Source organism: Vitis riparia, chromosome 9 (genome assembly GCF_004353265.1).
Source record: "Vitis riparia cultivar Riparia Gloire de Montpellier isolate 1030 chromosome 9, EGFV_Vit.rip_1.0, whole genome shotgun sequence".
NCBI lineage: Eukaryota > Viridiplantae > Streptophyta > Magnoliopsida > Vitales > Vitaceae > Vitis > Vitis riparia.
In genome coordinates, this window is record NC_048439.1 from 13166175 (window position 1) to 13176260 (window position 10086).

General features: G+C 33.3%; 1 protein-coding gene across 1 annotated transcript; it reads left to right on the top strand.

The window, feature by feature from the left end:
• Positions 1-525: 525 nt before the first annotated feature.
• Positions 526-9039, top strand: LOC117922530 (60S ribosomal protein L7-1-like). The gene is made up of 6 exons (XM_034840669.1): positions 526-621; positions 2015-2248; positions 4157-4254; positions 4344-4481; positions 8340-8442; positions 8524-9039. Exons 2-6 carry the CDS (start codon positions 2063-2065, stop codon positions 8737-8739), a joined length of 741 nt encoding a protein of 246 aa, XP_034696560.1. The 5' UTR covers positions 526-621; positions 2015-2062; the 3' UTR covers positions 8740-9039.
• The last annotated feature ends 1047 nt before the right edge of the window (positions 9040-10086 follow it).

Sequence of the window (10086 nt, forward strand, 5' to 3'; positions counted from 1 at the left end):
TTTTTTTACCCAAAAAATACCCATTTTGGACCAGAGAATACTCTCACTTTTTTCTTGTAAAAATATTAATTTCTTTTAAAACATATGTACATAATGAAAATATTGAAGGGTATTTATGTCAAAAATAATAACTCTTTAAGTAAAAAAATGGGAGAAACTAATTTTACGAATTTAAGAATTTTTTTTATCCCTTTTAATCAATTAATCCCTCAAAAAATAATCACTTAATATTTATCAAATTTGTGAAACCTTAAACCTACTTAAACATCTCCAAACTTATCATGGATTGAAAATTAGATTATTTATAAAATTTGTGATACCCAAAACCGACTTAAACCTAATTGAAATGATTATGGATTGAAAATCTTTAAAGGGTAGGGTCGGGTTGAATTTGAATGACAATATTTGATCCAGAGGCTTTGGACCTGTTAGAAATTAGCCCACTTACAGCCCACTTACAGTCCAATACTTCAAAATTTGGGTGGGCCTAGGCTGAGCCCATTATCATTCCACTGGCGCTAAACTTAACGTGTCCGCCCTTTTAGGGTTTGCTCCATGTTCACAAAGAGCATTCAATCATTTTTCTCCAAACGCCGCGTTTCGATTGATCTCTGAGTTAAGGTACTGCTCCAATCTCTATTCCCAGTTATCAATCTACAATCGTTTGGATGCTTAGAAAATTCTTCTAGGTTAGATGTACTCCGTTGGATACTGAGAAGATAATGAGACAAATGAAAAATAAATAAAAATGAATCGTAAATTTATATTTTTTAATTTTTTTTTCTTTTAGGTTTTTGGCAGCAAAGAAAGTGAGGGAGATAGCATAGGAATCAAAACTTGTTTTTCTTCATTTTCTTGGTAACCAAGCAGCGTGTTGAATTTCACTCTGAACGCTTTATAACTTGGAAAAGCTATTGCTGGGAGTTCTGAAATTTAGGGTTTCTCTTTTTACAGACGTGGAACTATTGCAAGTTCGGATTACAGCTAATACCGATTTTTTATTTTATTTTATTTTTTTATTTTTTTTTTATGTTAGATTTACGGTCTTTGCTGTTTGGGAATGTTCAGAGAAAATATGATAAAAGCAATTAAAATTTTGAGTAGTAAAGTTTTCCCCACCTAGGATTCGGGAATACAGAAAAATGTCATTTTTCTTAAAAAAAATTCACACTGAATGTTTGCTTAGTTGACCTGGGTTTATTTATTTTAATTATTATTATGTATAACATTTTCTTGGAAGCAAAAGATAAGAGATAACATAAAAAAGAAAATATTGTTTTTTCTTTGTTGCCCTATTTTCTTGGAACCAAACATGGAGCTAGGGTTTCTCTTTGAATGCTTTTGAGTTGTACAATGCTATTGTTGGAAGTTTTGAATTCTAGGTTTCATTTTGGACAACAACTCAAGCTAGCATTTTGGAAACACTATCTTGTGCGCTTGTACATACAAAAAAATTTGGGTTAAATTAACACTAATTTTACCATGGAAACATAAATGTTACTGAATCTAAGATTCTAAATGGAAGCCTCTAAAAAAAAAAGGAAGAGCAACATAGAAAGGAAAAACTCCTGTCTTAAAAAAAGAAAATGCAAAGTAGGTATAAAAGGGAAATAAGTAATATAAAATATCCTTTTGTACTATTATGCATGGTATAGAAAGATAGAAGTATTGATATAGATAAAGATTTTTGTATTGGAAGAACAATAATGTGGAATTGGAATTCCCTGCTGTGGGATGGAGCTGTATGCAAAATATGAAAATGGGACTTCTTTGTAACCTAAACCTAGATAGTCTTTATGGCCTGGTGAAACTTAAAACATGAAAGAAACTACATTATCTTCTGCTGGTTTACATTGCTCGATTATGGGTTTTCATAACATGTTATGAGACTGTGGTTATTAGAATTGTCCACCAACTGGTATTTTTGAGAGTTTGCTTGCTTGTGTTGATTCATCATATACTGTAGGAAACTACATAGTTCAAAATTTAATCTCTGTTTTTTTCTTTTGAACAGGGAAGTGTTAATTTGGTGTCTTCTCCTTATTAAAGGAGTTTAGAAATCATGGCAGATGAGGAGCCAAAACCCCTCACATACATACCTGAGGTGATTTTGAAGAAAAGAAAGAGCAATGAAGAGTGGGCGATCAAGAGGAGACAACAATTGGAGGAGAGGAATTTGAGAAGCAAACAAAATAAGGCTTTCAATTTGAAAACGGCTGAGCAATACATCCAAGAGTACCGAAATAGGGTAACTATATTTACATAAATACAATGAAGTTAGTGCTATTGGTCCTGTACATTCTTCTAGAAAATAAAACAGGATCTTGGTGCTTCAAATATGAACTAAGAGGCAGAATTATTTCTAGGTCCATTTTATCAGTAACTTGAAACTATCTTAATTTACCCTGTTGGTCAGGGTGAATGCTGGGGACTTTGGTCTCGGTAAGAGGCACATGGTCCTAGGTTTGAATCCTACCATTGATGATACGTTGAATTACCCGGTGCTGGTTGTGGAGGGCATGGTTAGCACCCTAAGGTTTGGGTCCCCATGGAGAGTCCTAAGGGCTTGACCATGGAAGGTTCCTCTGTTATTAAAAAAAAAAAAAAAAAAAAAAAAAAAAAAAAATAGAAACTATCTTATGAATTTGCCATCCAAAATTTTATTGTATTTGGAAATCAGCAAGGCTCAGTTGCAAACAGGGATAGGCACATATCATGAAAATCAGCAACTGTCTCTCATTTATTTTGCTACTTAAATATTATGATACATTTTAATCTCTTAAATCATATACCCTAAGTTAGGTGTTATCATGGTGGCCATATTTTTATGTCCTGTAGTTTCATTAAGAAGTCAAATGGACTAATATGGCCGTCAACTTGTAAAATGTGTTGTGTATTCTTTCATCTTTTTTTGTATTTGGTATCATATATATATATATATGTATGTATTAACACAGATAGGGAAATACACTTTCAATATATTATCATTTGCTTGTCTATAAAAGATGGTCCCTCAACCTTAGTTGATTTTGTTGGTTGGGTGGCAACCCGTTAAGGGTGTGGGTAGGGCTGCTCCTCTGCCCTTGGCGTTCTGCTAGGGTGTGAGGGGTGTTTTCTTCCTTGTAACTTAAGCCACTACTTTGGTGGTTTTTTTAATACAATCTCTTTACTTGTCAAAAAAATATATTATCATTTGGTTGTCCAAAAAATGCAACATCATGCTTGTGTTAACATAAAAAATATAAAATTTCAATGTTTAGATCAATCATTCATAAAAGGCATAATATATATATACTATTATTATGCCAAAATTTCTAAGGAGGAGGTTTCACCACAATATGAAAGCTAATAAAAGTCACTTTCAATGGCCAAACTATCATTATTCAAATCCCTTTAAACTTGTATCTAATAGGCTCTCTTTCACTTGTAGAGACATGAAACAAAATGCAATCAAATTCTGAGCTTTGTAAAGTGGTAGAAATTTCAGTTCTTATGAGGGAAAATGGACCTAGAAATCTCAATCTCAAGAAAGAAAGTGTAAACAAAGGTTAGAAGGTGTTCTTTTTGCCCTATCAGATGTTTAGAAAAGTTGAATGAAACATATTTTGTTTCTTCATCAAACAATACAACTAGAAAAGCAACTGTTATTAGTGTGATTATTATTATTATTATTTTTTTTAAGTTTTAGGTCATCTGTTCGGTTGATCCAAAATTGTTTATCATATCTGTATTGTCCAATAAAGTTAACTGCTGCATGTATTACATGGTACATGTACAAATAATATGATTTTGATAACTGCAATAAAAATGTGAACAAAAAGGTTGAATTTTCTTCTAATAATTTCCCTATATATGTGGAGGATGAGGATGGAGACCTAGATAACGCTTCAGAACTTATTATGAAATGGTCCAACCTCAGGCCTTCATGATCAGATGCCTTGCACGGTGGATTATCACAATATATGATAGAGCTTCTATTCCTGTCTAGGTTTTATGTCACTCTGCTGAGTTCAATGTGTTCCATTAAATCATATGATATATCATATTTTGTATACTCTGTGTGTACTCTATTGTGCCATTTTCCAACCGCTTTTAATATATCCTCCTGATTTACCCATCAAAAAAATATATATCTTATTTGTTGTTTTGCATCCAGGAATTAGACCTGATCCAAATGAAGCATAGGGGAAAAAAGCGAAAACTATCATTGGAAACATTAGACTCCAAACTGCTTTTTGTCATTCGCATACAGGGGTTGGTTACTAATATTGTGATTTTGAGGGTTTCCTCTATATTTTTTGTTATTGACTCTTCAGATTTTGATCTTCCCAAATTATTTTCAGCAAAAATGATATGCATCCAAAGACTAGGAAGATCTTATACTTTTTGAGATTGAGGAAAATCTTTGATGGTGTTTTGGTGAAGGCCAATGAAGGAATTCTGGAAATGCTGCAAAAGGTGGAGCCATACATTGCATATGGGTAGGAGAAACAAGTCCTTATTGTTACTGTTGTTATTATCATATGTTTCATATGTGCTGTGTCATTAGTTTCCTGTGACTTTTGTTTGCATTCCTTCTCATTTACGATAGTAGCAGCTACACAGATACACTAGATGCTACCAAGATTTGCATGTCCTGGGGGCACTCTCACCATTTGTTCATGGTCTACAGTCTGAAGTTTTTCTAGGAAAGCCTACTAACTAACTGTGTCTGAATATCTTTGATGGAATGGATTCATTCATGTAAGTTTTGCAGCTTGATTTGTTTCCTAGCATATGGGTTAAAATGTTTGTTCTCGTTCCATCTTTGCTGATGGAGCATGTAACAACCCTGGGCAATCATCAGGGACAACCAACCAACACAACTTGATTGAGAGCAACCTTCTACTGACAAACTATACAAAATTGGTGGAAACAAGATAAAAATCCCTTGGTAAGGTATTACTGAAGCCCAATTCTCCCCTTTACATCATCATTAACTCCTTTTTATAGGCCTTAAAATACCAAACCAAACAATCCTGAACCTACTCCTAGTACAGCCTACAAAAATTCTTATAATGGTAATGCCCTACAGTTCTGCTTCTGCTAAATGGTCCAAAACAAAACAAACAAGTGGGTCCATCCTCCACCCTTTTCTTCCTTCTTCCCTGTGGAACTCCTGTGACCCTAATAAAGTCTCCATTTCTGATATTGGCAACATGGGAGACACCAAAAATAAGCTTCCCTTAAGGCCACAATGAAGAAAGAAGAAAGAAGAAAGGTATATGGTGTAAAAAAATGATCTCCTGTATTTCTCAATACATTCTGATTTATAATATATAAACAAAAGAAGGCTTGACAAGATTCCTTGAATTAATGGGATGGGTTGGTTTTGTTCTCCTTTTTTTTTTGGGTAACCTTGGATTATTGGGTTGGTGGCTGGTGGTCGCTGTATACTTTTTGAATACCTTGGTCTGCTATTTTGACAACTCTTTTTAAGCTACCCATCACAAAAGGATCCCTTAAATTAAGTAATCTGATTGCTAGGGTCTTATATGGAATTTGTCCAGATTCTAGGTACAGAAATCATTTTTACTAAAAAAGGGAATATATATATATGAGAGGAAAAATAATTGCTGATTTCTTAGGCTAATCTTCTAACAGTATAGTTGACTAATTTCTTATTGCTCTTACTCAAAACAACACCAGGTAGCTAGAGGTCATCCTCTTATCTTTTATTGAGCCATCATAAATTTTTTTATCTTTGACTCCTGCCCAAGCAAAAAATTCACTTTTGGGGGAGACCTCAAGCTCCATACTTCTTTGACTAGGAAAGGAACCCCTGTAAAACCTTTTCCAAAGAGCTAAAGAAAGATTTTACAGAGAACTTCCCATCCTTAGGGCCCCCTTAGCATCAACCAATCCTCACATCTCATAGTCACTTCCACCACTTGAATTTGTTGAAGAAACGGTTGCACACACTCGACCTCACAAATCATAACAATTTGCTTAAGAAACAAGGGTGGTTCTAGTATCTAACTCCATTCACCTCCTCAGAGACATTGGGAAATCAGATATTATTAGACTTTGGAATGGAGAATAAAAATGGAAAAGAGTCCCTTCATTCTTCTACCAATTACCACCACAATGTTGGTCCTAGCTTGAAATTCTATCCCTTCTATTTTTTATTGCTTTCCATGAAGAACCTACACCATATCCTTTCCTCTTTTTTCACAAGAACATCACCTTCCTATGTCCTCACCAAATTTACCTAGAATAATCCATCTTCAAAACCTATTGTATCTATTAATCCAACTCCATTACCTAGAAGGGTCTTCTTGAGCAAAGAAAGATCTTTATTGCCCAAACTACCCTTTCTATTGTCCAAGCATGCAGTCAATCAATTAAGTGATGTTTCTTCTCTAAAGAACCACCTCCCACATGAGGTACTTTGAATCTTAGTTGTGTAACCTTGGTGCGTCCCTTTTAGGCGCTGTTAATATATATTCTTATTTGCCTACCAAAAAAAACCCTTGGAGAATGACAAATGGAAACATGTAGATAGGCAAGCTAGACAATGAGCTCTACAAAAGGGTTATTTTGCCATCTTTACAAAAGCTAATGTCTCCAAGAAACTGACCTTTTAAGGAACCTCTCCTCCACAAATCCTGCATGCAGAAGATTTGAAAGGAGCATTCGATTAGGACCTAGATAGGTGGAAGGCAACTTTCTTAACCTACAACCTAACAAAAATGCTTACTCCTTAACACTGGGAACCTCACTAACAAGGATTGTTTCATTTTTCTCTAAGTTATTGCTTAAGCCTGAGATTGCTTCAACCAAAAAACACTTCACATCAAATACATCTGCTTACAAAATGGGAGGGTATCATCAACAAAGAGTAAATGGCAAATCTCCAACCCCTCTTACTCATCCCACACCTTAAACCAGACATGAAGCCTCCTTCCCCCGCCCTAGCAACAAAGCAGTGATGAACCTCTATGACCAGAACAAATAGATATGTAGAAAGGCAATGCCTCTGTGTCTAGCATCTTGAGCTCTGGAAAATCAAAAGGAGACACGTTCGCCTAGATGGAGAACCTCATAGTGAGATCCCTATGATATGCAGACTCTTCGCATTCACCCAACATTCATGTGGAGACATGATACTATATTGGTACTGCTGTATTGAGTATGGTGGTGGGATGCTAGTCAGAAATGCTTATTTAACATGGGATTGCTCTTCAATTGCTCTCTCTTTATGCATATGAATTCTGATCTTTGTGTGTGTGTATATATATATGTGCTGATTTTTGTGGAATTATATACATGTAAGAGATAAGAAAAATGGAATTTTGCACGTTTCTAATTATTTCTTTTAGGATAAAAGGAGATCTAGTTTATTGGAAGTTAGTTTTTATGACCATATTTAGGGATTTGAGGGGCAAATTTGAGTTTACATATGGTCAAATTAATTTCATATAACCTTTACCAATTTAAAATTTTCAAAAAAGTAATTATGCTAGAAGGCTAGTCAAATTGATGATAAAATAATAAAATTTAACTCCTTGAGTTGTATTAGATGATGTAAAATTTAAAAATAAATTATTATTTTAAATTTAAACAAGAAAATAAAATAAATCAAAATCATTTGTTATTTGTGATGTTACTTGTGCACAAACATACCACAACCTCTAACAAATAGAAATGCAATTACAAATCTGCTTTAATTAGCACTAGCACATTAATTGTATTTGAAGTTATGCAAGTATGATTTGAAATTTAAATATAGCAATACATAACTTCAACTACCACTAGAAATAATTGATATTTAGTGTATCTAAGTGCCCATGTGTCATTGAGATCATTTTTAGCCAAGTCTCTCTATCTTAAAATTTTGAAATGGTGAGGATTTCGTATCCATACCTGACATTTGCACCTAAATTCCCGCAACATAGATTGAGATATGCAACCATATCCCGCCAAACCTGCTTTTGACCAAACACCTATACAATGCTAGGGAAAAAAAAAATGGAAATTTCAATTTAAATGATTATAAGCTTTTTCAATGTCCAATGTCCAACGTCCAACTTACTGGATTAACTGTGAAAATGTGGTACTTCATTGTACAAGTGGGTTTTTGATGGGTTTAATGCTCATGGGGTTTGATGGGTTTTTGCTCATTTTCCAAAGATATCCTAATTTCAAGAATGAGAGATCAAGTATTTTGTCTAGTCATGACAACAACAATAATAAGAACAACTACTAGTGCTACATTGATTGATGAATAATAGTAATTATAACTGCAAGGATTACTATTAATTGATGGTTCTCATTGAAATTTTGTTCATTCTGTGAAGATATCCTAATCTCAAGAATGTGAGGGAGCTGATTTACAAGAAGGGTTTTGCAAAGATAGAAGGGCAGAAAGTTCCTCTGACAGACAATAACATTATTGAACAGGTATGAGATATTTTGCTGAATTCTTTGACCTTGTTGGACGGGGTTCTTGAGTCCTCAGCTTTATTCTTTCTTGTTTGGCAGGCGCTGGGGAAGCATGGCATTATGTGCATAGAAGATATTGTACACGAAATTGCCAATGTTGGTCCACATTTTAAGGAGGTTACTAGTTTCTTGTGGCCCTTTACACTTAACAAGCCGGAAGGTGGTTTTCAGGGGAAGAAAAAGCTATTCAAGGAAGGAGGAGACTCCGGTAATCGTGGGGATAAAATCAATGAACTAATCGGTAAAATGAATTAGAATTAAGAGGAAGGTCTAGATATAAGAAATTTTTTTGTCTGAATGTGGGTTATTTATAGAACATTGACACCTCAAATAACCTGCATTGGCGTGTAACTTAGTTTGACAATATCATTTAAGGTTTGTTTTCTATATTTGGCTTTTGTGGTTCTTAGAGTGATGATGTAGCTGTAAATCTCCTAAGTGAATTGCTGCTTGGAGAATTATAATCGGGTCAATTTTCATGTTTTCTGGCCTGAAAATTTCCGGCTTTTGCAGCACTGGGCTTTCATTATTTGTTGTTTGAATTTGGTTCTCACATGACTCAAGATCTTCAAGAGGCAATGGAGATGGTTCCTTCCAATGACTTACATTGAAAGTTTGTGGTAGGCTGGTCGGTTTGATCATGGTTGGGCTTTGTACCTCGTTCTAAACAAGACAGACATAGGGGTGGTCATGATTGTTCTTTTAGAGGAGTAAACACAATCTTAAATCTTAAATGGCTATGACAATAATTTTATCACCTATTTTGCAATGTTTTTAAAAATAAATTTTAATTGATTTTGGGAATAAAATTTTATTTAAAAACTCAAATATATAAATAGTTTTATTGGGCCCAAAACATTATGTGATGGTACACATTTATTTTTGGAGTCGATTGTCATTGTGCATATCCAGGTGAGAAAATGAATGAAACCTACAAAAATAAAGAACATTAAACTGTCATATCTTCAACTATATATTACTTTTATCAATATTTTCCTGCAGTAATACTTTCGGGTACATATTTTTCAAGCATATTTCTCCTGCTATGGTCCCCTCTCTACCATTTTCAAATTATAGGCTTTTGTTTATTTGTTCTAGTTCTCATTCAACTCTTTACTCTATTTATTTAATAAATTTTAAGAAGTTTTGAGGTTTTCAATGATCTCTTTGAACTCTTAAACTCCTACTTTGAGGGAAGGGAAATTCTCTATTTTAATTAATATTATTTATAATTTTTTAAAACTATTTTAGACTTCTTGGGATTTATATGTATATTTTATGATATCATTTTTAGTGGAATACGAAGATGTTATATTCAATCAAAAAGATATTTTAGGATCTTATATTTAATGAGATATGTTATATCATATTTATATTTGATTTATAAAAATAATAAAATATGGGATGAAAAATATATTATATTTCAATGTTTAATATTTGTTTACAATAAAAATTATATTATGATATTTATATATCTATTTATTATTAAAAAGTATGAAAACTTTCTCATATTTAGTTTTATTTTAAAATCCTCTATAATTTATAATTAGTAAGTAAATTTTTTATTTATTTGTTAATATTATGCATGATTAAAATATTTAA

What these genes read in the sequence shown, in the direction of transcription:
- LOC117922530 (XM_034840669.1), top strand. Translation starts at nt 2,063, where the DNA reads ATGGCAGATGAGGAGCCAAAACCCCTCACATACATACCTGAGGTGATT. An exon ending in TTTGTCATTCGCATACAGGG is followed by an intron (nt 4,255 to 4,343) that starts GTTGGTTACTAA and finishes AATTATTTTCAG; the next exon opens with CAAAAATGATATGCATCCAA. An exon ending in GAGCCATACATTGCATATGG is followed by an intron (nt 4,482 to 8,339) that starts GTAGGAGAAACA and finishes CATTCTGTGAAG; the next exon opens with ATATCCTAATCTCAAGAATG.